We start from the raw sequence: 27,409 nt of genomic DNA on the forward strand, positions 1-27,409 counted from the left end.
GAGCACAGTTTTCCCAGGTAGATTGAAAGGAGATGAAGCAGCCCATGGAAATGTCAGATACCTCCTGTGATGAGGGCGTTAAGGAAATGCCAGGAGGCTGTCACTGTGGTCTCTAAGGAGCTCAGAACTTGATTAAATTAAATCAGTGTGAAGGCTAGTTAGATCTACAGAGGGGTTTTTGACCATCATGGGATTGCAAATCTAGCAACGATGGTCAGCGTTCCCTTGTATGTTGTCCTCACGTTCTTCTGAGGGGGTTAGAGTGCACCATTCTACTCCAGGGGAGTGCCCTGACTGCTGAGTCTCTTGCAAGTGCAGGAGGCTGGGTATGGATCTGGGGATTGCTCTGACGCCACCTGCAAGCCTGGACTGGGAGATGCTGACTCTTCTTTCTCCATGTTCTAGGGTGCAGATGAGTTTATGGGCCGCTGCATGTGTCAGCCCAGTCTGGAACGGATGCCCCGGCTGGCCTGGTTCCCCCTGATAAGGGGAGGCCAGCCGGCGGGTGAGCTCCTGGCCTCTTTTGAGCTCATCCAGAGAGAGAAGGTGAGGCTGGCTCATATCCACATCCAGGAAGCCCAGGCAGGGACTACATCCATAGTGGGGGAGAACAAGAGGGCACAGGGAGGGGATGGCCCCTGTGGAGGAGAGGGGACTCTCATATATCCTTCTTCCCTGACTGGGGGCCTACGGTCAGTGGGGAACACTGAACAGCCATGTGCTGTCAGGCCTTCTGCTGAGGGTTGGCTCTGCCCATCTTTTCGGAACCCCAAAACACAACATGCTCTCACTGTTAGGGAGAGCGTTGGGAATCTGGGTTGTGATAGAACGCCTGATCTTTTGGCCGTTTGCTATATTTCCCCCTGCATCATAACTTGAAGTCGTTTCTGGGAGCCGGACCTCTGTGATCTCGTTTGGGGGGTGGGTCGTAAGTGTGATGGGTGCATCTCTGCAGACGGGTAAGGGCAGGACCTCTGTTCTAGTCCTCCTCTGCCATGGCCTGGCCTCATGACCCAGGGTCAGCCACTTCCCTGCTCTGACAGGGGGCATTTGGTTTACAACCATTTCTCCAAAGTTGCTCTTTCTGTGGGGTGAACCTCCATAGGTAGGCCGGATAGAAATAGGGATATTCCAGTGAGGTGTCTGGACCACTAGCTACCCACCAGGCTTCCCTTTGCCGTCTCCTGCCACCTTGAGCTTCCTCTGAGAGTCCCTAGGCCTCCAGGGGACAGAGTACAAACCTCAGCACTGTCTGATCACTGATAGAGTCCATGGGTGTCATTTTGCGGTGGGAAACGCCTTTGCCTGGCCAAGGCAGAAAGCAGGGTGCTGGGGCCTTGGGTGACAGGCCCCTGACCAGAGCTCTCTTGTTTTTTGCATCCTAGCCGGCCATTCACCATATTCCTGGTTTCGAGGTAGGTCTTGCCCTCACCTTTCCTCCTTTAATGGAGGGCCGTCCTCCTGGCCTCCCGCACCCCCACCCCACCCCGGGGCTAGGAAGGGTGATCAGCCAAATACCACCACCATCCTGCCTTCAAGCAAAGGAAGAGTCCGGTGGGACCACGGGGCAGGGTGGGCAGGGGCTGGGGTCCCTGTGCAGCTCTGGCCTTTCCTGTCCTTCTTCCCAGAGAATTCCGGGAATCACAGACTCTCAGAATGAAATGACCTCCTGGCCACCCAGACCAGTTGCCCTTAGCTGGGCAGCCTCTTAGAATCCCTTAGGCAATATGAAATCACCAGCACTCAGGCTGCACCCCAGACTGAACAAAACACCACCTCTTGGTGGGGTGGCCCAGGCCTTGGTGGCCTTCGGTGCTGCCCCGGTGGGCTGCGGGGGGGGTGGGTTTAAAAGTGTGGCCAGGGGCTGAAAACCATCCAGGTGTGGTAAGAAAGGCCGAGTCTTGGGCCCCACTTCAAACTGACTGAAGTGTTCCCTGAGAGCACTGGGCAGCCCACCCCCCACCATGTACTCTTGAACCCTCCTGGGGCTCCGACACATGTTCGGTCCCCAAGTTGTGATTTAGACCACGGTTCCACTGTGACCCAGTCTCCTCACTCTGCTAGTGGTGGGGATGTCCACCCTGCTTCCACTCCCCTTCTTCTTGTGGGAGTTTTGGTAGAAAATGCAAACCCTCTCCTGGCACCCCTGCTAATTTGATTTGGGGAGTGTTCTTCTCACCGGGCTTAGCAGCCGCTTGGAGAAGTGGTCATTCCGGCTGTGTTTGGATGCCTCCTCCCTTTCGAGGCAGCCGGCACAATTTGCCGACCGTTTGGACCCTGCAGGCCCTCCTTTGCCATCAGCCCCCCACTCCACCCTCAGCTTCTCCCCCACCTCTCCCGGCTCTGGCTTCTCTCCGTCTCTCTCTCCTGTTCAGTCCAAGCGCCGGTTCTCGGGCCGGCCAGCCCCTAGGGACCCAAGTTGTTTCTCCTTGCCTCACCCAGGTCCACGTGCTCCAGCAGAAACAGCAGCTCTGAGGGGTCAGACCTGGCTGCTTCCTGAGGCTGCTGCACCCGGTCTGGGACCCTTCCTACCACCTGTCACTTTCCTTTCTCCCATCACCTCTGGAGATGCCCGGGCTCTAGGTTCATGCCCTGGCCTCTCCCACCAGTATCCGCATCGACACCCCATCATACCTTCCTTCTCAGGAACCATGTGGAAGTCATGGCCAGAAGTGCATCACCATGGCCCTCGATGGGAGGACATTTCTGTTGGCTTCACTTAGGGTGACATCTGGTGTGTTGTTCACTGCCCCAATCTAGTGCTCCTTATCACTAATGCTAAACTTTTACCCTCCCTCCTCCCTCCTCTCTTCCCTCCACCGATCCCCTGGACACGGAACATCCCATGGTGTGGCCTAGGTGCACGATACGTCAGGAATCCTGGATGAGGTGAGCTGAAGGGACATGCGGGGACAGAGGGAAGAAGGAGGCTCTTCTCTGGACAAGTGTCCCAGAGCCATCTGAGCTGCTGGTGCCCCAGTGGGCAGTGGCCACTCAGGGACCTGCCTGGATTTCATTCCCCACACTCTGTGCAGACCTGGGGCTGCCTGGGGTATATCCTGGCATGATTTTAGCCTTGCTGTCCTGTTGGAGGCTGGACTCACCCGGACCTCCTGGCAGAAATAGTGTCTCATCTGGCTGATTACCAGGTGGCATGTTTTCAAGAATAAAAAGTTCACAAGGGGCCAGAGTAGTCAAGGAAGCCTTTCTGGTGAAGGTGGCATCAGCCAGACATTGTTGCAGGAGGACGGGAAACGTGCCTTTGGCTGAGGGGGCCAAGCACCAGGTTAGGGCCTGGTGGCTTTAGGGGCCGGTGAGGTTGGGGATTCCTAGGTTCTGGAAGAAGATTGGGGTTTGCTTCCAGAGGAAGTAAAGCTCCATCCTTTGCCACAAGGGATGAACAGCACATTCCCCTGTGGCCTCCTGCACATCTGTGAGTGGGTCCTCAGGAGGGAGCAGGGGCAGAGGCCTGGGCAGGGAGACAGGAAGGAGGACCCTGGTCAGATGGGTTGGGAAAAGGGCAGCCACTTCCTGCCATCAGGGAATCCCCAGGCTGGGAGCGGACACCATTTGACATTTTCAGTGCAATTTGGACTTGAAATGCAGGGTCAGGATGTGGGCTCCACCGGCCCCGCGCCCCTTACCTCACTTCCTTTCGCTCCCAGACCGAGGTGGGGTCCGCCAAGTGAGCTGGCCGTAATTGCGCCTGACAGGCAGCCTCCTGCTTCTGGCCACGGTTGCGAAAGACTGCCGATTTGGAAAGGGGAGCCGAGTCCTGTCCAGGGAAGCAGCACGGAGCCCTTTCTCTTGATTGAGAGCGCTTTGTGGCCAAAACCCACAGCCTGCTCTGAAGAAGACCCAGCCCAGGGATGAGTTATTAAAAAAAAGTTAAAGTCCTTAATAAGTGGATTTGTAATATGTAGCAGTGAAGGCTCAGATTCCGAGAGCAGGGGTCTGGCTGTGGTCTCGTTGTCAGGAAGCAAATCAAAATTTGCCGCTTTGGGGCCAGACCCCGCGAGGAGGGCCAAGTGGCCTGCTGCAGAGTAGGCCAAGCCACAGACTGAGGAGGGGTGTGGGTCAACAGGGCCAGAGGAGAGCACATCGTGGGGTCTGCTGGGCATAGGGCAAGGCTGAGTCTGTAGGTCAAAGGGTCCGAGGCCCTGCGGGACGAATGGAGATGAATAGAGTATCAGCTGGTCCAGGGGACGACCCCAGGAGATGATCTTGTGGACCCCCTCATTCTCAGGGACCTCAGCCCCAGACCTGGGGCTCCATGGCTCGGCCATTTTCCATGCGCTTGAAGGCTAAGTCTCATACCAAGGTCCTGGATCCTATGTAGTTTCTAGAATCCCCAGTGACAGGGCAGTTCAGCTGCAGCTATGGGGCCTGCGGGAAGCCCGAGGCCTTAGCAGGAGTTTTCTTTATGTGCCCCCTTCCCCCGCCCCACTACCACATTTAGCCCCCTTGGGGCTCCCAGCATGATCTCTGTGAAGACTATGCCAACTTTCCCCGAGGGCGTGCTGGCAGCTTCCATTCTGGGACACTGGCCACCAGAGCCCTCGAAAGTCTGGGAGCAGACAGGACAGATGGGTTTGTTAGGAAACTGTGTGGCCGCCAGGGGCCATGGGTTGGGGAGCCAAGGGCAGAACCAGGTAAGAGGCTTCTGTGACTCCAAAGGATGGTTTAAGAACAGCCTTTCTGGTGGGGAGTGCCTCAGGCCAGTGAATCCCATGCCTGTGTGGGAGACAGAGTCCAGGAATGACATCTGTCCATGGTGTGCTGATAGCTCCCAGAGCAGGTGGAGGACCGTGGGGACGGCTTTCTGAGAGAGGTGACACGGAGCTAGCATCTCAAGCCAGGGCTGGCAGAAGGGGCTGGGGAGGGGGGACTAGGTGGCAGTGCCTTGGGCTGGGGCCAGTTGGTTGGGTGACATGATTTCCCCTCCCCCAGGCTTTATGCCCCTCTGGGAGCTCTGGTGGGGGGCGTCGGGACCCTTGCCTTGGTCTTTGAGGATTTGGTGATGTCTGGGAGACCTGGGTCCTTGCAGAGAGCATGGATGAAGGGAGGACTTCCTTCCCTAGCTCCCCAGTCTGTCTTTCTGTCAGGGTAGAGTAAGAAATCCCCCCTTCCTGAGCCTTGTTCGCCTTCTCTTCTACTCTCCCTTCCTGTTTCCCTCTTCCTCCGTTTGCTCCTTGGCCTTCGGCTCCTTCTCTCCCTCTTCCCCGCCTCTTCTGAGCCCTCTGTCTCGTTTCTTTTCCTTTTTGTCTGGAGAACAAAGGCAGTCCATGCTGCCAAGGGGAATGAGTTCAAAGAAACTGCAATTTTAGATTTCCTGAGAACTGGAGAGCGTGCACATGCACGTGTGAGCGTGTACGAGCATGTACACGCGCAAGTACACACACAGAGGCAGCAGAAGAGGTGATGGCGATTTTCTTAACAACCAGCACCCCCCCCCAACCCCGGGATGTGGAGCATGTGCAGAGGGAGACCCCACCTGGGGACCTGGAGGTGCCATAGGCAGGAGCTGGGGCTTGCAGACCTGACCATGGAAGGGGGCGTGGTTCGGGGCATTATCCTTGGTTCTGCCGCTTCTGTCTTGCTCCACGGCAGGCAGGGGTTTCCCTGGTGGAAGGGATTGCAGGCTCCATGACTGTTTTCACTGAGGGCTCAGAGGGCCAACCAGACGTCATTCTATCCCCTTCCAACGCCAGGGTATGGCTTTCAGTCTGAGATGTACACGAGGTACTCTCCTGCACCCCCAAATCCACTAGAAGGAAAATTCTGGTGTTTTGCAATCAGGAAAATAAACCCAGTGGTCCCCCCTTCCCCCTTTCCCTCCCCCAAGGCCTTAATTTAAAACACTGTTTTTCCTGGGAAGTGTAATTAGAGCAACATGTTGTTCCTAACGAGCTGGGTGGGGCAGGCAGACAATGGAGCCCTCCCAGCACGCCTGGCTGCCCCTGCCCAGCAGCTCCTCCAGGAGCCAGGATCTGAAGGTCCAGAGGGTCCTCTGACTGTACCCTGCTGGGGGATGTGGGGGTCTGTGGGGCTACTGGTAACAGGACTACTTAGGTGGCTGGGGGAGTTCACCCCTTCCCCTAGCCCTGCTATGGGAATGAACATCTGTCTGGTGTGGTGGCCCTGGGACCTAGAGGAGGAAGTCCCCCTCATGGCTTGTCCTTGGCTCTCTGTACCAAGCTGGCCTACTGGACAGATAGACCGAAGGGGGCTCAAGGGTAGATTTCTCTCTGCTAGGGGAGAGAGCCTCATCTGTCCTTGGGTCCCTGTCCTCCTGATGGGAAGCAGTTTGGCAAAAGCCTTGACCACCTGTAGGACCCGTCAGTGGAGCAGCCCTGTGTCTGCCCTGCACATCGTGGGGTGGGGAGGGTGAGCAAGAGAGGCATCGGTCAAACGTGGCTTCATCTAATTAGACTTATATTGTATGGCTGCCCTCGAGGTCTGTGGTCCTCAGAGTCCCCATCTCATGTAGGATAGTGAATTAGGATGTCCCGGTTCAAGTCTATACCTCCGCCCTGCCTGGTGATGCTGAAAGCCTTCCCCGGGGGTGAAGAGGAGCACTGCAGCCCACCCCCACCAAGAGTCACTGGCTGGGAAGGAGGTGATGAGCCCCTCGGGTTGGCTGGACCAGAAGTCGAGCAGCTCAGGCTTAGAAGCTGGCCCTCTCGCCGGGGCCGTAAGACTCTCCCAGTGAGGTGTCAGAGACCAGTCAGGACCTGGGAAAGGGGGCCACGGGTCACTTAGAGGTCAAAGAAGCCAGAGAATAGGGCAATAAGAAGTTTTGGGGTGGTTGGGAGATTTTCTGGAAGATGGAGAGCTTAAACATCCCTGAGGGATGTGTTAGATTCCCGGAGGCACAGGGGAAACCCATTCAGACTGAGGGAGCGATGAGCAGGCACAGGAGAGGGGGAGGGGTTGGTGAGGACCCACGGAGCACTGACAGAAGTGCTGGGAAGGAGGGGAGGAGACGCTAGAGTAGGTTATTCCACCATCCGCCTACCCGTTCATTCCTTCATCATCCCTCCCTCCCCTCAGTTACCCTTCATCAGCCTTCAGTTACTGGGCAGGGATTTCAATCATGGTCCCAGGGTGTGGAGTTGGTGGTTGAACACACGCAGTGGTGTGTCTTTCAGTGGGAGTGAGTCCACTTGCTGTGGAAGCCTTGGGGGTGCTTAGCTTCGGCTCAGGACACCAGGAAGATTTAAATGGAGATCTGACGTCTGAGTAGGAGGTAGCTAGACGAAGTGGGCAGAGAGCATTTCACACACAGGGACCGGCCACTCTGAGCCTCAAAGGTGAAGAGAGTGGGCTGCCTCCTGCCACCTGCTAGAAATTCAGAAGGGCCCATGTTGCATGTTCCGGGAGGTGGCTCCATCACTTATCTGGGACCCCAGAAGGGGGGGTTATCAAGTGAGAGGTAAGACCAGCAAGGTCAGAAGGAACTAGAATGTGAGGTGTCTTGGAGGCCATGTTAAGGAGTCTGGACTTCATTCCGAGTGGCTGGGGAATGTTTGATGGGTTTTAAACAGAATGACATTCTAGAAAGTTCCCCCTGGCTACAGAATGCAGCACGCACTGGCTCTTGGGAAGGGATTTGCAAAACCAGATGCAAGGAGACCACTTAGGGGGATGCTGGTGAATCCAGGTGAGAGAGGGTGAGGGTACAAACCGAGGGAAGGAGATAGGTAGGTGGATTTGTGAGAAGTTTAGGAGATAGTCATGAAGACCAGGTAGTTTATTGGACATGGTGATTAGGGGGAGGAGAGCCATGGTGGCTTGGGGCTTTTTGGCTTGATCATCAGTGTGGATGGTGGTGTTTCTGAGATGACGTTGGGAGAGAGCAGGTTTTGAGGGGAAAGTCAGAGAATCCAATTTGGGACCAGGTCAGTGTCAGAGACCAGTAGGGCACATGGGTGAACTGAGCAATAAGAGGTTGGGAATATGGGGAGGCGCCTGGAGGCAGAAAGCCCAGGAGACAGCTAGGCAGAGGAGGAAACCAACCAGCAGAGGGTGGAGAGGGGAAGGGGCAGCGGAGACGAACCAGAGAGATGGTTTTAGGAAGGAGGCTGAGGTCAGTTGGCAGGAGGCTACTGAGGGAGCAGGAGAGATGCAAGCCTACCAGTGGTCTTTGGGCTGAGCTACAAGCAGGTTGTTGTTGACTTTGGACAGAGAAGTTTCCCAGACAGGGGGCAGAGATGAGTGCATTGGGCAGAGGGCCTCGTGGAAGCGAAGGAGAGGCAGTGGAGAGGCAGACCTTTTCAGGGAGAGAGGGGAGAGGTAGGGAGGCTACTGGAAGACATGGAGAGCAGGGCAGGGATGGATTGGAGAGACCAACTTTAAATAGGGAAGGAAATGATCCAGCAGATAGTGTGAGGAATTGGGGAGGATGGATGGGACAGGGCTGGGGAACAAGAGAGGCTTTAGCTGTGGATGTACCATGATAACTCCATGGGATGGATGAGCAGTGTAGTGTGCACATTGGGGGCGTGGGGGGCGGACAGAGGACTGCCATGGTAGCTTGCAGGCTAGGTGGGGGATGGGGCTGGTGACAAACACAGGGAGCATAGATGTGCCTGGACCCCTGGGAACAATGAGGAGGACACAGATGGCTTTGGGATGAGAATGGTGGCCTCATGCCTTGCCAAGGAAGCTGCCTGTGAACACACCTCTAACCACTGTCTCTGCTTGTTTCTTCCTCCTGCGTCCGCTGGGCTGGCGTTCTACAGCTGTGTGCACCTGCCTTCTTCCTCCAGGGCCTCCTCCAAACGGTACTGGAGCCTAGCCTTCTCGAGGTTCTTGTTCCCTGTCCTCCTCATAAACAGGTTCCTGAAAGTGGGGAGCCTGGTCCTCAGCCTGTAGAGAGGAACGTCATCACCATGGAGCTCAACAGAGCCAGGAGGAAAGACAGAACATGGAAATGAGGGAGAAACAAGAATCTAAGGGACAGTGCCCAGAGTTTGGGGGCCTGGAGAGAAATGTTCTGGGTGGGGGAATACAGTAATGAGTTTGCCTGGTGATTCAGGAGAATGGTATAAGCATATGAGAGAGGTTTGCTCTTTCTGTCTCCCTGATCCCTTCTTTTTGTTCCTTTTGGTCTTGAGTTTTTGGCCCCGGGGGCCCCCCCTGCACTGGGCTGGGCATCAGCCTTAAGCAGGCCACAGACAGACCATCAACAGGCCTTCAGGCAAAATCCTCGTTTTAAAGAACCCTGCCTCCACCCTCCAGGCCGCTGCTTACGTGCACTGTGACGTGCACAGCGCCCCCTGGAGGTGTGCTCTCTGGCTGCTCAGCACATCGCTCCCCCCCCACCCCCCCGTCCTGACAGCATCTCTCTCCAAGCCAGACTGAAAATGTAGGTGCTTCCTATCCCTTGTCTCTTGCATTGAAGGTGTGGAGGTAGCTTAGGAATTCCTTCACTGTGTGCCCACAAGACATAGGGATAGTTAACTACAAGGCCAGTGCTGTTCTGAGAGATGCTTCTGGTGGTTCGGTTCTTCTCAGGTCACCCTGAGAAAACAGCAACGCTAGTGGTAAAGACAATGGTACTGACAATAAGCAGGTCATACTCACAGTCGCCACAGTTTACTAAGCCGCTCCTGGGCGCCACTTACTGCTTGTTCTCTCGCTGAAATGCTGGAGCAGGCTCATAAGGGTATTGTTACCCTGGATCTTCATGTGAGGGTAATGAGTCACAGACATTGAGTAATTTGCCCAAGGTCAAACAGCTAGAAAGCGGCAGGGCTGGAACTGGAACTGAGGTCTGTCTGATTCTAGAAATGAACTTCTTACCGCTGCAGGTCAGGGAAGTGTAGTGTCATCATTGTGTCACTGGGCAGGAGTGACAGCCTGGGGTTGGTTGTGAAGTGATTCATGGAGGCAAGAGGAAGCCAGTGCAGGTCAGGCTCCAGCTGCTCCCACCATCTACGTCAGAGCATTTGTACATGGATCCGCCATCCTTTGAGAAGGAGCCCAAAGCAAGTCACTTAGAGAATTAGTCTACTGATTCCATTGTTTATTAAATGAGATTACACAAGGCAAGCTCTGTAAAGTATCCAGCATAGCCTTTTTATTTATAGTCAACATTTCCTGAGTGTCAGGGCCTTCTTGTATGGACGTGTGGGTTGTGCACTGCACAAGGGCTCTATGTCTAAGGGGTGGCAATTTCCAGTGCAGATGTCATATATTTGCATTTATTATAACAATTTCCAGTAGGTGGCAGTAAAGCGTCTTGTTTTAATAAACTAGTAAAATAATGACGATTTTCTGACGTGGAAGTAAAGAGTCTTCGGGAAGAATTGCCACAAAGGTGCCACATGGACTAGTAGAGCTGTTTAGGGTTCACGTGAACCAGGCATTCTTCTGAGTGTTAGTACTAACTTCTTGAAGCCTCACAGTAATCTTGAGAGGTTGGCAACTTTTAATAACCATTTTATCGCTGAAAAAAAAGGAGCCAAAGAAAGATGTAATAAACACCTAAGTCAGCAGCGGGTGGAGTGGAGCCCGTGTTCCTAACCATTGTGAGACATGGTAGTTGCTTGTCCCCCAGCGGTACCTGCCTGCCTTGCCTCAGCGGCTTCCCTGCGTGTATCTTTGTGGTTACTGCGGATTCTTGCCTGGGTCTTCCAGGCAAACCCTCAGTAGGCAGAGTTGATAGAAGCTGCTGTCATCCTTGGTCTGTGTTGGTGAAGGAGCCTCCCTGCGGCTCCCTTTAATGCCTGCCGATGACGGGGCCGCATGTCCTCCTCTCCTATTTGTCAATTTTCTTTCTGGCTCACAGAGCAGGTGTTCTGTCTTCAGGGAGGACAGATGTGAGAAGTCGGGGTTTGGGGCTGGCAGGTGTTTGGGTGTGGTGTGGGGGATGGAGACGGGACACCAGGGTGGATGGTAGGTCAGGAGGGTCCGAGCCTGCAGGTAGAAGAACCAGGCTAGGGGGAGGGTACATAGTTCTCAAGTGGGGCTGGAGTGGGTGTGCTAGGACGCAAGGGGGCAGTGTGTGTGTGTGGGGGGGGATGGGGAGAATGGGGAGACCCTGAGCAGCTCACTGGTGCCCCAGAGCCTTTATTATGGAAGGGGATGACCTGGGGTTCACGTGTACAAGGTGACCCAAATCCAGGGCCAAGGTGCTGGAACGATGACTCTGGAAAACATGGTGCCTGGCAGAAACTGACTATTTTTTCATTTTTGCCTGCCTGCTCGCACGCTTGTGTGCCTTTGCCTCTCTGTTTCTGTCTCTCCACACGTGTCCTTCTTTCCATCCCGATTGTCCTTCCCCCTTTTCATCTCTTTGCCTTGGTCTTCGTGCCACCCTTGTCTCTGTCCCGCCTGCCCCCACCCCCCGCCCCGCCCCTGCAGTCCGAGGACACAGACCTGCCCTACCCGCCGCCTCAGAGGGAGGCCAACATCTATATGGTTCCCCAGAACATCAAGCCAGTTCTCCAGCGTACTGCCATAGAGGTGAGCCTGGCTCTGGGGTAGGGAGGCAGCCTGGCCCTCCCGGTTCCTGGCCCCGGCTTTTCCTGGGGTCTGGAGCCTTTTCAGCTGCTTGCCTCACTCTGTGTCCCCAGATCCTGGCGTGGGGCCTGCGGAACATGAAAAGTTATCAGCTGGCCAGTGTCTCCTCCCCCAGCCTTGTGGTGGAGTGCGGGGGTCAGACAGTACAGTCCTGTGTCATCAAGAACCTCCGGAAGAACCCCAACTTTGACGTCTGCACCCTCTTCATGGAAGTGGTGAGCCTGACTTCCCTGCTGTCCCCTTCCAGAGTCCTCGTGCCTAGAATGTCTACAGGGCTCTGGGCAGCTCAGCTGTGGGCTCTGACACCCCGTGGGCTCCTGAGCAGGTCATGGTATCTTTCCCACCTCATTTGTCTATGACACCCCCTCCTCAATGGAAGACTTGAAGCCTGTGAGCAGCCCAGATGGGGTCAGCTCGCTCCTTCCTACCCAGACACCGAGTGCCCAGAAGTCCCAAGGACCCACTTGTCCTTACTGGGGCTGTCCTCAGCCCCCTGGAGCTCCCCTCAGAGGCACCCCCCCCCAGGGCTCTGACCTTCCGTGGTTCCTCCAAACCTTCCCTGACTGGGTCCTCCTCCAGCCTTGCTGTGGGATCACCCCCACAGCCTGCAGGCCCCCAGCCCTCTGCAGCTCCTCGGGCTGCCTGGGCCTAGTGGCCAGAGTAAGGCAAGTCTGAGGAAAGGAAAATGGTTTGCAAGATGAAAGCGCTATAGAAATTCCAGGCCCAGTGGCTGTCAACAGGAGCCTCCTCTTGGCTGAGCCAAAGCCGCCACCGAAGGAGAGCATATAAATTATTTCAAGTTGTGTTCAAAGTGCTTTCGGGGCTGGGGTTGGGAGGAGAAGAATCTGGGTCTGTAAGCCAACTCTTGAGTATCCACTTGGGGGGGACTGTCTGCAAGAAATGTTGAGTCCTGGGCCAAATTCTCCCTTCTTCCCTTCCCCGACCAGTGAGGGTTCAGGGAAAGTAGACTTGTTTTAGCTTCAGGCTGAGCTGGATGTGTTTGGAAGGTAAGGCTGTGGGAGGAAAAGTCAGCCTCTGCGTACAGCATTCAAGAGGCAGACTGAAAAGGTGTGTAGCTTCTCTTCCCCTGGCCAGCTCCTGGGTTCGGCCAACCACCACTCTGGATTTATGGCTCTTGGGGGGTTATGTGTGGGTTTCTAGTCATTCTCCGCTCCTTGAACTTGTCCTGTGAAGGAGAGCCCCACCCCTCCTCTGAAGCCACCCAGAGATGGGTTCAGGCCACCACCCAGACCTTCCCTCCCACTCTACCCAGATGCTGCCCAGGGAGGAGCTCTACTGTCCCCCCATTGTGATCAAGGTCATTGACAATCGTCAGTTTGGCCGCCGGCCCGTGGTGGGCCAGTGTACTGTCCGCTCCCTGGAGAGTTTCATGTGTGACCTGTACTCCGAGGAGAGTCCGTCCCCACAGGGCGGCCCAGGTAGGGGGTGGGCCTGCTGAGGGGGAGGGCCGAGGCCAAGGGGTTGGGCAGGTGGGGCGTCCCAGGGGAGATGTGTGCCGAAGCCCTCCTCTTGCTAGAACCTGAGTGAGAAGTGGTTTCTCTTCAACTGACCAAGACCAGGAGGGTGGGAATCTTGCCATCCTCAGGGCATCTCCTAGCTCAAGGCTGCTGAGAGGCTAGGGCTGCCATGGGAGGCCGCGGGGGAAGAGTTGAGGGAGAGAGAAAGGCAGGGATTCCATGGGATGAGGAGGGAGAGAGAGAACCAGAGAGACGGGGAATGTGAGAAGAAGATGGGAGAGATGGAGACAGAAAAGGGAAGAGCTGGGTGGGAAGAGAAGGACACAGACTGGGAAGTGTGGAAGGCTGAGGCCCCTTACCTAGGACTCAGTGTGCCTTCTGAGTCTTATGACCAGAGAGGGCCAAGCCCCCTGAGGGAGCCCCTTTGGGGCCTGGATACCGCTCTTCCCTACAGATGATGTGAGTTTACTCAGTCCTGGGGAAGACGTGCTCATTGACATTGATGACAAGGAGCCCCTCATCCCCGTTCAGGTAAGACAAGCCCTGGGTCCCCGGGAGAGACACCAACTCCACAGGCCTTGGCTGCCCCTACCCCTTCTTCCTCTCTCCTCCTCTTTCTCCCTTCCCTTCCTTACCACACGGCCTCTATAGGACATCTCCCTCATATCCTGGGGGGTGGGACACTATATAGGTGGAGGGACCCGGATGGGAGCTTTCAGTCTGATCAGGAGTGGGGTGGAAGGGTTGGAGGAAGGTTGTATGGGGTCTCCTGGGCAAGATCACATCATTTTCCTCCAAGTGTGTGAAGAAAGCGGGCCCTCTGCCTAGAGGGCTATATTGAGGGCTCTTGCTGACAATTACTCAGGAAACATGGTGGGAGTGGCCAATGAGAGAGAAGGAAGATGGGGAGAGAGTGACCAGGCAGATATGAGGGTGTTCCAGCCCTGTTGCCTCACCCTAGCCAGAGCCCTGCTGGGAGTGGGGGCTTCTTGGAAGCAGTTGAAAAGGAAGGGTCTGTGTCCAAGCCAATGTCCTGCTTACCCGATTCCCTCCATCTCCAGGAAAAGAGAAGGTGAGGGGTTGGGAGGGTCTTATTCCAAGGGAATCCAGCCCTGCGGTCCAGTAAGAGGCATCCCTTTGCTATGTACTCGGCAACCAAGGGCCAGCTGCTGACCCAGAGTCCAACACTGAACTGCGTGGCGGCACGTCTGTGGTGTCTCTTATAGAGCAGGGAGCACTCTCCCCGCCTTGGGCCCTGGGGTGCTCTAGCTCCTGTAGGACCAAGGTCACTCAGTCCTTCCCTCAGTGGAGATGGCCTCACAGTGAGCACCAGCCTTGACCTGCTCTCTGTTCCAGGTTGTCACCCTCCTCCTGGCTTTGCAGGATGCTGGTCACTGGTCACACCACTTGCACCTGGGACTCCCAGAGCCTCCCAGCTGCCCAGAGGCACAGCCTCCAGCTGGTATAGACAATGTTTGTGTCCTCAGGCTCTTGGTCTGTTTATTGATCCAGGGATGGCCTACCACTTCAGGAGTTTCTGTTTTCTTTAAACCACCAAACAAATATCGGTCTCAGGAGCAAAAGAACACACTGGGGTCCTAAGTTGGGCTCAGGATCCTCAAAGCTGGTCTGGAGGTGTGTTTACAGGGCTTCCCTCTAACATTTAGGATGGATTTCTGCTTCTTTTTTGCTTGTTCCCATTTCTAAGGGAAAGTCTCTGACATGGGCCCAGGTGCTGCTGAGGCAAGAGGTCTTGCTCTATAGTTTCTCTGATGCTAAGAGTCCTCAGAAGCCCCACACTCTCCTCTCTCCCACCTCTGTGACTCTCTGGGGTTCTGCCTACTATCCTTCCTGCTGGGGACATCTTCCGGTCTAGTCCCGATCATTCTGTAAGACTCAATTTAGGTATGGTCACCTGCTTCCAGGATTTGTCGCGGGCTCCCCCCCTTCTCCTTCAAGTCCTGCCTATATCTTGGTCACTGCCTTTGCTCTACATCCTGATTGTTTCTGCAAATATTCAGCCACCTTCCCAGAACAGGCTCAGGACAGTCACCGACTGCATTCCTGTTGTGTCTTCAATGCCCAGCACAGGGCTGGTTGAAAGGACATATTCAGTGAAGTCCATCTGAATGGGTGGATGTGTGGGTGGTGGACAGACGGTTGGATGGACGGATGGATGGATGGATGGATGGACGGATGGTTGACCTCTTTCCTCTTTGAATGGGTCTGAGAAGTAGCTTCTCTAGACTGGGAAAATCCAAGTGGAAATTTTGGATGGTCCTACCCAGGTTTCAGCTATGTTCAATACTAGTACCTTCTGGCCTGGGTGGGTGTTTGTAGCTGGGTTAGGCAGATACTTAGCTCCAAACTCCAGGCTGTCCAGTCCTGGCTCCTGTTTCCTGCCCCCTCAGTGGGCTCTCTGGGTCTATGCACGGAAGTGCAGGGCTTGTCCAGCCGGACTTCCGTTCTGTGTGTGCTGCCTCAAAATGTCTATAGACTCAGATGGGGTGGTGAGTAGTGGGGGGGCTGTTTTGAGTCTTGTTGGCTACAGGCACAGCCAGAGGCAGATGGTGAGGAGGCCCGGTCTGGACATCCTCTTGGCGTTGACATGAGTGAACTGGGGCTGGGGTTTAGCCAGTGCAGGGTCTGTGCTCTTTGTGGAGCATGTGGCCAGTCTGGCTAGAGCTGCTGGCCAGCCAAAGGGTGAGGAGCTGGGATCTGGTCTCCCAGAGGTGTGGCCACATGTGGAGGGTCTGGGCTCATGGGACCTCAGACATGGGCCTAGAGAAGGAGGAAGAGAGATCTGCCTGCTCTGATGGAGGAGGCTTGGACCCTGCCCTCATGGAGCTCCCTGTCTGATTGAGGAGACAGTGTCCTCCTCTTGGGGAACCCCAAGGCCAACAGGGAGACCAGTGCAGGTCTCTAGGAAGCCCTGGCTTGATGGTGTCTGACGGGGGACTTGGGGGAGACCAATTTTATATTGTGTTTCCTCTGAGACCCAGTGATCATATACGGCTAGTCCAGGCAGAGCCAGGAGGCAATGGGCACCATTCCAAATGGTTTACTAGATAATTCTGGGTAGGTTTGTATCCCTTTTCCCCTCCCCCAGCAAAAATAGAAATCCCTGCTCTCTGGGGACTAGAGGGACAAGAAGTCTGGCAGAGTCTGGACTTTGCCTGGCTCCTGTTTGTCCAACCCCATGTTTCTCTGCAGCCCGTTTCATGCTCTTGGCGATGCAGTCCCCCCTGCGGAGCTCACCGGGTCCTGGCTGCGGACCTAGCTGAGGAATCTTCCCCAGTCTCAGACAACGCTCTTGCCAGATCCAGCTTCAGTCTCGGTCCTTCCTGTCTCCTTCCTCAAGGCACTTCCTCTCTTCTGGCTTCACCTCCTAATAATCATGGGCTCAGCTCCTGGGGGGAGTCTGCCACACATCAGAAATGTCACTTCAGACCCTGCTGATGTTGTCATCGGCCTGACACAGCAGAGAGTTTTTCAGGTTTCTAGAAATGTCTGGTTTCTCTCAGGAGCAGCTGATTCTAGAGATGGTCCAAAATGTATGTATAAGCAGATCTGTCTGCTCGGCCTCAGGCTTCTCGGTCGGCAGCCATGTTGGAGTGAGGAGACCCCGTCGGGGTCAAGAGGCCTGTCCTCTTGAACTTTTCTCTGGCGATCAGGGCCTGGAGGAGACAGGCTGTTGTGAATTAACTCCACAGTTAATTTTTGGTCCGTGCAGCTCTCCTTTGTGTAGATTTTAGACCTGTTGCCTGAGGGGGAGGTAGTGTGTATGTGTGCACACGCGTGTGTGCGGGCAGGGGTGCGCGTGAACTCCCGAGGGTGTGTCTACACTTGGCAGGTGGTGTTCAGGAATCATGGCCTTGACTTTTGACATTCTGAGGGCAGCCTGAGTATGTCCTCAAAGAGGGGGACAGAGCTTCTTTCTTTCCATTTAACGCTCTGCTTTAAAAAAGGATATATTATTTTTTTCTCTGGCTATAAATACATGTTAATTATATAAAATTTGGAAAATGTGGGATAATTATGAACGAATAGGCATCACCTCCAACCAAGGGCCCAAGTGGAATGAACTGCTACCCACATATTCTTCTCCATCCTTTCCTTCCCCGGCCCCCGCCCCTGTGCTGGCAGGCTTCTCTTTCTGTCTCTGACTCTGAATCAGGCTCCATTTCTTTCTTTAAAACACGACTGGGGTCTCTGTTTACTAACCTGCTTTTTCATCGAGCTGGTTCTTGGTGTTCTGGTAATGAAGCGGTGGGAGAAAGAGTGTGCAGGACACACACAGAGCACACTCCCCTTATCCCTTACTGAGGGTCTGGAAGTTCGGGGTAGAGGTGGCACCCCTGCCCACCCCGTCCGTCCCCCTGAGATGCCCCTGGAGTCACGGGTGACTCTTGCCTGTCATTCTGTGAGCCCACCCTGGGTGGGGGCTTCCCTGTAAGTCTCCAGAGAAGGAGAACTTCCTGGGTCTGGGTTGGGGTCCATACGCATGGTGAAGAGGGGTAAAGAGGAGAACACCCTGAAGTTCTCTCCCCGGTTGGGAGAGAAGGGAGGGGTGTAGCTGATCTCACAAGAGATGCCTCATCAGCCAGGGACAAAAAAAATCATGGACTCTCTTGGTTCTGCAGGTCAGCATGGGATAAGTGACCAGGAGGGCTTCTGGCGGTTGCTGGCCTCAAAGGCTGGTAGGGTCCGAACAGCGGAGGGGAGAGGAGGGCTGTCCTGTGGGCAAAGAAGTGGGAGCGTGGGCTTGGTGGTGGGACGGCGTGCGTGAGTGCGTGTGCATGTACGTGTGCGTGTACGTGTGTGTGAGGTGGGCAGATACTGGAGGAAGTGCAGGCTGGTGTGGTGAAGGCATCAGAAGGCATGAAGACCTCCTCCCCACGCTGTGGGGGAGGGTGCTGAGTCTCCCCCCTCCCCCACCCCAGCTGGGGCTCATTTTGAGCCTGCGGCTCCACTTATAGTCTCCGGGACACTGTGAAGGTGGCGACGTGCCCCCAGAACTGGAGCAGCAAATTATGTCCGAGTCCCAAAGGGGAACGTGTAATTTCGGAAGCAGGACCAGATCTTTGGAGCACTGTGTTTAGCTTTATTTTCTCTCCCTTTTGCTCTGGTGAACTGCCGGTTTCCCTCTCACCTTTCTAAAAACAAACTGTATTAAAAATAACAAGAAAGGCTCTTGTGAGGTTCAGGACGAGAGCGGGAGGGGCAGAGGTGGCCAGCGGTGGGGGGTTGCGTGGAGTTCATCCAGTCTCTGCCAGGGGTCACACCACATCCACCAACAAGTGTGGCCCGTCCCCCGGCACCATCCAGCGGCCTGGCCTGCTGCCTACTGGCCATTGCCGATGCTTCTGGCTCTGGGCAGCCAGAAGGCTGGTTTAGGGGAGGCTAGGTAGGATCCCCTCAGTGATTCCCCCTTCACAGGGGAGAGATGGCTCTGTGGGTTCCAAGACTCCCCTCCGGGTCCCAGCAGACTTCCTCCTGCCCTTCCCCCAGATGAGAGTGTCTCCCTGGTTCTTCCTGCCAAGGAGAGGATAGCCACCTGGGGCTCGGCCTCCTGTGGAGCCTTCTGGAGCCCCCTGCTCAGGGTTGAAAGCCAGAGAGGGCCTGACCCTGGGACTCCGTATCCTGGCCAGTGTCCTCTGCCCTCCAGCCTTATTTACCTGCTGCCCGGTGCCTGCCATCCCTTCCTGAGCCATTTGCTTTCTTGACTGTGCCACATTTTATTTCTATGCTCCTTTGCACTTGTCATCCTCTGCCTGGAATGGCTCTCCTGGCTTTGTCTGCCTAGACTGGTACTCATCCACGCAGAGCCCCATCACCTTCTCTGGGACCATTACAGCGGTCTCTGAAAAAGTCACCTGTCTCCATTCCTGACTCCTGATGCTGTCTGTGCCCTGCAGCCCAGGGACTCACCCTATAAATTACTGAGTCGTGGGACCAGAAGACTGCAGACAAGGATCTGATGCCAGAAAAAAGATGCAGGAAGTTTTCTCTAGGATAGCAAAGGCGTGTTGGACTAGAACACTCTCAAAGTCCCCCCTTTTACAGGCTTGGGGGAAGCTGTAGGATGTCCTGGCTCTTGTCTTTGAAGAGAAAAGGCTCAGAAACCAGACTTAGGAACCGTGCTGAAGCAGAGTTTGGTGTGGACCAGCTGTTAGAAGAAACCACCGGGGATGATGGGGAGCTTGGGCTATGTCTGGGATGGGGAGGTTTGAGTAGGGAGGACACGTGAGAATGGCACTGAGTAAGTGGTGCCAGGGGTAGTGAGAAAGTGGGCAAGAGGAGGCATTGGCTGAGCCCCTTCCATGTGCCTTAGTTGTGTTAGATGTGCATGACCCTCATCTCTTCCATACTCACTGTTGCCCTGGGGGCTGGGCTTTGTACCCATTCTCTGGATAAGGATGCTGACTCAGAGAGGTCAGGGGGCTTGACCAAGGTCACACAGCTAGCTGATAGAGTAATGGGGACAGAATTTAGACTCAGGCTTACCTAACTCCAAAACACATGTTCCTCCCACAACTTCTATATCCTCCCTGGTTGGAGAGCTCTCCTTCCTTGGGGCTGTCCAGTCTTCCCTGAAGTGGTTTCTCTAATCCTGTTGCTAACCAGCGTGTTTAATTTGTAGCTTGCAGACGGTCTGTTGGGCTCTTCCCCCACTAACATGGCATCTTCTCCGTCCAGTCTTCATGTATGTATTGTTTACCTATTTGTGGGCTCATTGATTTCCCTAGGGTGCTGGGGGTGGGGGCAGGGAGTTAAGGGAAGGGAGGAAAGGGAGTGAGAGGGGAAGAAAGGAAATACATTTGACCCTTGAACATGGAGTTAGGGGCGCCAGCCCCTGCACAGTAGAAAAGTCACAGATTAACTTTTGACTCCTCAAAACCTTGACTACTAAGAGCCTACTGTTGACAGGTAGCCTAACTGATAACATAAATAGTCAACAAACACATATTTTGTATATCATATGTATTATGTACTGTATTCTTATAATAAAGTAAGCTAGAGCAAAGAAAATGCTGTTAGGAAAATCATCAGGAAGAGAAAATGCATTTACAGCCCTGTATTGGAAAAATCTGTGTATTAGCGGACCCATGCCGCTCAGACCCATGTTGTTTGGGATCAACTGTATTTCCTGAGATCCAGCAAAAAACACAGTGACCTGCCCTGTGTCGTGGAGGAGGGATGGGGAGTGAGCTAGGGGAAGATTCTCAGAAACAGACAGCGCTGAGTTATCTCTTAGTGTATTTTGTCAGTTTTACCTTAATCCTGTTTACTGGCATGAGGACCAGGTGTTGGTTGGCGTGGCGTGGGCCAGTGGGAACAGGGAAGTCTCTAGATTAGATCTGGACTGCTGGGACCTGGGACACAAGAAGGTTCTGTGGGCAATGGCAACTTGATTTTCTCTGCCCCTCCCAGAGGCATGGAAAGTGTGGGTGACTGAGGAACCTTGGTTGTCTTGTTACCGGGGCCCGCTGTCTGCAACTGGGCTGATTTGCTTGGTGTCATCTTGGTGTTAGCCTTCATCACGTCCTCATAAAGTCCCATGCTGAGAGCCAGAGCTGCTCCCGAGCTGCTGGGAGAGGCTTAAGGGATAGGACCTGGTAACAGTTAAATTCTGTTCCTGGTGCCGGCGGGAGGCATTGCTATATTGACGTCTTAGGGATTTCTAGAAAGAGGCAATATATATTTTTAATTTTTTCTGATTTATCCATTGGAGAAGATATAGAAAGCACAACACAGGGTAAAGCAGAACGTGAAAACCACCCGTATTCCTACCAGCTGGAGATAAATACCATTGAGATTTTGGATGAGCTGACATTTTTAGGTATCTTTTATGCATGTGTGCATCCTTCTGTTTAAAAACAAAATCAAAACAGGAATCATATTGTACTTTTTTATAATCTGCATTTTCTTTTATTGAAAAGTATATTGTGGATGTTTTTCTGTATCTTTATATTCTTTAAAATGTGGTTGCATGTCATTCCGCTATATGAACATCCATAAAGTTTTAACTACTCCCTATCATTGGACATTTAATGATATTAATTTCCACTAGTGTCTTTTGTTTCTTAGAGGAGTTCTTTTTGTTTACTTTAAATAGGTCCAATCCATTTCATGTTTAAGACTTAAAAAAAAATTATTTGACACAGAGAGAGAGATAGTGAGAGAGGGACAGCAAGAGTGGGAACACAAGCAGGGGGAGTGGGGGAGGGAGAGGGAGAAGCAGGCTTCCCACTGGGCAGGGATCCCAATGCGGAGCTCCAGCCCAGACCCTGGGATCATGACCTGAGCCAAAGGCAGACGCTTAACTGACTGATCCACCCAGGCACCCCCATTTCATATTTAGTCTTAGGCATTTTATAGCCCTTGTTGCTATCTACATGGAATTTTTTTTATTTTTTTATTTTTTAGTGATTTGGCCTAATTGCTTATTGTTAGAATATAGGGAAATGATATTTTGTCTATTTACTTTGAAACAGACTCTTTAGTGAGCTCCTTTACTAGTTCTGAGGGTTGTTTACTGATTTTGTTGGGTTTTCCAGGAAGGTAAAATGGTTTTCTTCAAACAGCAATAAATATGTCACTATCTTTCTAATAATTAGATCTTATTCCCTTTTTGCAGAATAACATTTGATAATTGAGCTGCAAGTGAGCAAACATATTTAGTTACTGATTCTAATGAAAAGCTTCTACCATTTTTCCATTAATTGTGGTAATGATTGGTGGTTTTAGATAGATATTCTTGATCTTGTCAAGATTGTGTCCTTTATTATTCATTTATTAATAGCTTAAAAATGAGGTTTAGGAGTTTAATTTTATCCACTGCATATCCATTTGGAATTCCTGAAGATGATTATTTTGTTTTTTATTGTTCTGTTAATACAATGCTAATACAATGTGTAATTGTCTTGCATTCCTGGGGTAAACTCAAATTGGTCAGTCAGTCATGGAACTATAATTTACTGTAATTGAAGTGCAATCAAGACAGGTAGTTGGTTGGCTAATTGAGAACAATGATTAAATGGGGACTGATTAAAAGCCATGCATACGCACCATAAACTTCATTTCTAACCCTGTCTGTGTATCTTCCTATGCAGTTCACTTGATGTTACCAAGGCCTCTTTAAATTTGGATCTGCTCTGAGAGGGTCAGGTCATCCTTTTGGTATAAGCCACATCCAAAATGGAACCTATGATTTTTTTTCTTTTGGTTTACTAAAGTTTGATGAGATCTGAATGATACCTGCAGAAAACTCAGACTGTGGAGTCCTTTTAAAAATTTATGATTTTCACCCATCCTTTAGCCATTTTTACCCTTCCATACCCATCCTTTAAAAAAATCTCACTCATGATTCAATACTTCCATACAACACTCGGTTCTCATGAGAGCACATGTGCACCTTCATCCCCATCATCTGTTTGAATTCACCTCTTGAATCATTGTATTGTGATTCACCTGAAACTAATATTATGTGGTACGTTCACTAACTGGAATTGGAATAAAAACTTAAAAATCTCATTCTTAATTTTCATTAGTTAAAAAAATCATTAAATCCATTTTCTAGATAAGATGACCTTTCTTTTTAAGTTCAATTTGTATCTATTTTTGTCATATTGACTTATTGATCTAATTACTATGTTAATACAACTAGCATAAATGGGTTTGGGAACAAACACAGTGACTCTTGGAAGCTTGTAGTTCCTCTTGGGGGCTCTGGTGGTATAGCAGCATTGAGCAGGCTCTGTACCTTTGATTGTCTGCAGAGAGAATGGGTAGTGTTTGTTGATCCTGGTGAAGGGCAAGTTTGTAAGAACTTCTAGTCTATAGCACGACTTACATTTGCTCTAACTTATTTAGGATTTTTGTATCTCTATTAATGAGTACCACTTTAAAGTTGTTTCTGGTAATTCTGAATAATAATAGTTGCATCAAAATTTTTTTGAGGTATTCTTTCATTTTCTGTGCTCTTAAATAGTCTCTATGGCATGAGAATTATTGTTTCTTAGGGGTTTGAAAATACACTGAAGACACTTTGAATCTGAATCACACACATTGGAAATTGCATGATATAAATAGTAAATAGAAAAAAAATTAGTAGTCTTGCTTTGTGTATAAAATGTGTAGTAATATGAATCAACCTAAATTCAAAAAATGATTAACAAGCATGTAATTTAAAAGGTGGTGGCCAAGTGAATTGTGTTTATGGTTTAGCTGGTAAATAGGATACTTTTTTTTTTTTTTTTTTGGAAAATGGTGCTATGTGGGCTACCTGGGTGATTCAGTCAGTTAAGCATCACACTCTTGATTTAGACTCAGGTCATGATCTCACCATCATGAGATCAAGTCCCTCATCAGGCTCCAAGCTCAGCATGGAGTCTGCTTGAAATTCTCTCTGCCTCTCTCCCCAACCATGCACTCTTTCTCTCAAATAAATAAATACATCTTAAAAACAACAGAAAATGGTACTATGTTATATGAGTTTTGAATTTTAGATTTTTCAGGAGTGCCTGTCTTATATAATTGTATAAGATACATCTACCCTGTGCTTTTTGTGTGTGTGTGAAAAAGGGGATTTTTTTTTTTTTAAAAGATTTTATTTTATTCACTTGACAGAGAGAGATCACAAGCAGGCACAGAGAGAGAGAGGAGGAAGCAGGCTCTCCGCTCCGCAGGGAGCCCGATGCGGGACTCGATCCCAGGACCCTGAGATCATGACCTGAGCCGAAGGCAGCGGCTTAACCCACTGAGCCACCCAGGCGCCCAAAAGGGGATTTTTTTATAAGAGTTTTTTTAAAAGATTTTATTTATTTATTTGTCAGAGAGAGAGAGAGAGTGAGTGAACACAGGCAGACAGAGTGGCAGGCAGAGGCAGAGGGAGAAGCAAGCTCCCTGCCCAGCAAGGAACCCGATATGGGACTCGATCCCAGGACGCCGGGATCATCACCTGAGCCGAAGGCAGCCGCTTAACCAACTGAGCCACCCGGGCATCCCAAAAAGGGGATTTTTTGATCACTCTCTACTTCTGTCAGTTTGGTAGGTTAGATGTTCCCAGATATTGCTTGTTACGTTATTATGAAATTGTATATTTTACTACAATAGAAGAACACATTTCTGTATCTGTTCTATTTTCATCCTCATTCCTAATTTTGTGATTTATGTTGTTAATTTTTTTTACTTTTATGGTTGTTTTCATCCAAGGAATCAGCTCTTTAAAAATTCTTGCTGTTAGGTTAGTTTCCTTAATTTCTAGTCAATTTTAAGCCCTCTTCCTCTGAAATTCCTGTTATATATATTTTGGATTTCTTAGGCTGTCATTTCATTCTCTCTCTCTCTGCCCTCCCCCCATCTCTGCATTGTTTAAAAAATTTTTTTTTAGATTTTATTTTATTTTTTCAGTGTTCTAAGATTCAATTTTTAAAAAGGGGCTATTAATCTACATTTTTTCCTCAAAATTCTAAAATTCTAAAATCTTGCCCTTTTCATACTGGAGTCTTTATTCCATCTGGAATTGATTTGTGTTGTGTGCAAAGTGTGAGATAGAAATTAGATTTCTTTTTATTTCTTCCCATGTAGATAACCAGTGAATGTGTATTATTGTGGAATGATCTATCCTTTCTTGATCTATAAGGACAATTGTGTAATATATCAGGTTTCCATGTAAGTGTGGGTTGGTTTGTGGCTCTCTATTCTGTTCCAGTGGTCTTTTCCTGTACTAATACTCTACTGTTTCATTCACTATAGCTTTATAATAAGCCTTCATATCTGGTAAAGGAAATAGTCTAGCCTTGTTCATTTTTAGAAGTGTCATTCTGTCTTTGTCCTTTTCTTTTCTTTTTAAAGATTATTTATTTGTTTATTTGACAGACAGAGATCCCAAGTAGGCAGAAAGGCAGGGAGAGAGAGAGGAGGAAGCAGGCTCCCCGCTGAGCAGAGAGCCCGATGTGGGACTCGATCCCAGGACCCTGGGATCATGACCTGAGCCAAAGGCAGAGGCTTTAACCCACTGAGCCACCCAGGCGCCCTGTCCTTTGCTTTTCCATCTCAATTTTAGAATTAGCTTGTCAATTTCTTTAGAAAAACTGTTGTGATTTGTGATTGAGTGAATTTCTGAATCAATTTATGGAGAAAGTTTTTATAATATTGCTAAACACGGACATGATAAAGCTCTCCGTTTATTTAGGTATTCTTTAATTTTTTCAATATAGTTTTATAACTTTCTACAAAAAACTCAGGTACAAATTTTATTAAATTTAGTTCTGGCTATTTTTGTGCTTCATTGTTATTTTTACTTGTATTTTTAAAGGTACATTTTCTAATGATTTTTTGCTTGTATATAAATGAAATTTATCCTCATGTATTGATATTATATTCAGAAACTTTGCTAAACTCTCATATTAATTCTACTGATTTGATGATTTTCTGGATTTTTCCGTGTGGTCTCATATAATTTGTGATTAATCATGGTTTTGATTGATTCTTCTGTGTACTTCTAATTTCTATTTCTTTTTTATTATTTCCTTTTCTTATCTTATTGCACTGCCTAGGACCTTCAGTTTAATGTTCTATGTAACTGATAATAGAGTATTCTTATCTGCTCTAATTTAAAAGTGAATATTTTTATGTTATACCACTATTGCCTTGGGTGAATGATTACTAGTTAGCTAAGAGTTTTTAGTGTAAATAATATGAAATTTTATTGAGTGTTTTTAATGTATTTGTTGAGGCAATCATATAATTTGTTTAATCTGTTAATGTGGTGAATTACATTAAGAGATTTCTTTTAAATGCTAAAGTAACTTTGAATTTCTGAAACACTCTGTCCTGGTCATGATGCATTATTATTATTATTTTCTTTCTGCATTGCTAGATTCAGTTTGCAAATATTTAGTTTAGGATTTTTTTTTTATCAATTACCATAAATGGTAATGGCTAGAAGTTTCTTTTTCTGATAGTGTTTTTTTTTTCAGGTTTTGGTATTTAGATAATACTAATCTTATAAAATGACTTGGGGGCATATATACTTTTTTCCTAATCTCTGAATGAATAAAAAAGGTTTACATTATCTCTTGCCTGAATGTTTGGTAGATTCATTTCTAAAACCATCTAGACCAAGTATTTTTCTTGGGGAAATTTTAAACTGCTGATATATTTGGAAAAATGTTTATAGGACCTTTGAGGTTTTCTTTTTCTATGTGAGTCACTTTGGGTGATTTATATTTTATAGGATCCATTTCTTCCTAAAAAATACTGACGTAGCACTTCTCACAATAACCTTTCACTTTTTCATTTTTTCTTTTTTCATTGATGTTCCTTTTAATTCCTAAGATTATAATTTATTATTTTTGCTAGAATTTGTCAGATTTTTTTTGTCTTTTTTTAAGAACCAATTTTAGCTCTGTTGATATTTTATTGTTTCCTTGTTTTCTAGTTTGTTAATTTCCTTCCTTCAATTTTTGGGGAGAATTATTATATTTTTAACCTCTTAAGGGATATGCTTAGTTCATCAATTTTCAGACTCTCTCTTTTTCTCATGTAAACATTTAAGGCTATACATTTTCCTCTAAGTACTGCTTTATGTATCCCACAGGTTTTGATGACTGATTTGTTGTTGTTATTTTCCAGTTCTAAGTATATATTGATTTTTGCTGTATTTCTTTTTGATGGCTGAATTGCTTAAAAATAGGCTTTGGAAGTTCCTAAATTATGTTTTAAGTTATCTTTTTGCTATTGGTTTCAGCTTAACTGTGTGATGGTCCAGAGAATGTGATCTGTATGTTATGGTTCTTGACACTTGCTTTATGACCTATTAGAAGATAAATTTATGTAACCATCCTCTGTTTTCTTGGAAAGAAAGTCTATTCTCTAAATGGGTTTTACAAATAACATGTCCTTTTAGATCAGACTTATTAATTGTGTTATTTAAATTTATTTTTATTCTGATTTTTGTATTTGGTGTTCATTAATTTCTGAGAAGGGTATATTAAAACATCCTGCTTTGATTTGATATTTATCATTTTCTCCTTATGATCTTTTTTCTATACATATTTGATGCTGTGTTATTAGCCATAAACACTTTTAGAATTTTCATATCTTCCTAGAAAATTGAACCCTTAAATGACGTGTATGAACCTCTGTCCCTTTGACTTTTAAAATATCTACTTTAAATTTAAAATATCTAATGAGACTGTTTTGTCTGATGTTAAAATAGCTACACCAGCTTCCTTTTGGCCAATATTTTCCTAGTATACCTTTCTCCATTATTTTACTTTCAACTTTTCTGTAACTTTGTTTTAGGCGTCTCTTTAGTGAACAGCAAATAGATGGATTCCATTTTTTCTTTTATGTGTTCTGGCAATGTTATTTTTTTAAACTAGAGAGTTGAA

General features: G+C 49.5%; 1 protein-coding gene across 20 annotated transcripts in view; it reads left to right on the plus strand.

The window, feature by feature from the left end:
• The window catches only part of DYSF (dysferlin), a 204,696-nt gene that overhangs the window by 127,362 nt on the left and 49,925 nt on the right, over window positions 1-27,409 (plus strand). For 12 of the 20 annotated variants that reach the window (XM_044261346.1, XM_044261350.1, XM_044261355.1 and 9 more), the window contains 8 exons: window positions 406-546; window positions 1,386-1,415; window positions 2,860-2,889; window positions 11,371-11,472; window positions 11,583-11,744; window positions 12,803-12,968; window positions 13,462-13,538; window positions 19,651-19,713. In XM_044261346.1, the coding sequence (XP_044117281.1) occupies window positions 406-546; window positions 1,386-1,415; window positions 2,860-2,889; window positions 11,371-11,472; window positions 11,583-11,744; window positions 12,803-12,968; window positions 13,462-13,538; window positions 19,651-19,713 (771 nt within the window). The remainder of the gene's footprint in view (window positions 1-405; window positions 547-1,385; window positions 1,416-2,859; window positions 2,890-11,370; window positions 11,473-11,582; window positions 11,745-12,802; window positions 12,969-13,461; window positions 13,539-19,650; window positions 19,714-27,409) is intronic. The other 8 variants (XM_044261353.1, XM_044261359.1, XM_044261364.1 and 5 more) reach the window with 1 other exon arrangement.

Source organism: Neovison vison, chromosome 8 (assembly GCF_020171115.1).
Source record: "Neovison vison isolate M4711 chromosome 8, ASM_NN_V1, whole genome shotgun sequence".
NCBI lineage: Eukaryota > Metazoa > Chordata > Mammalia > Carnivora > Mustelidae > Neogale > Neogale vison.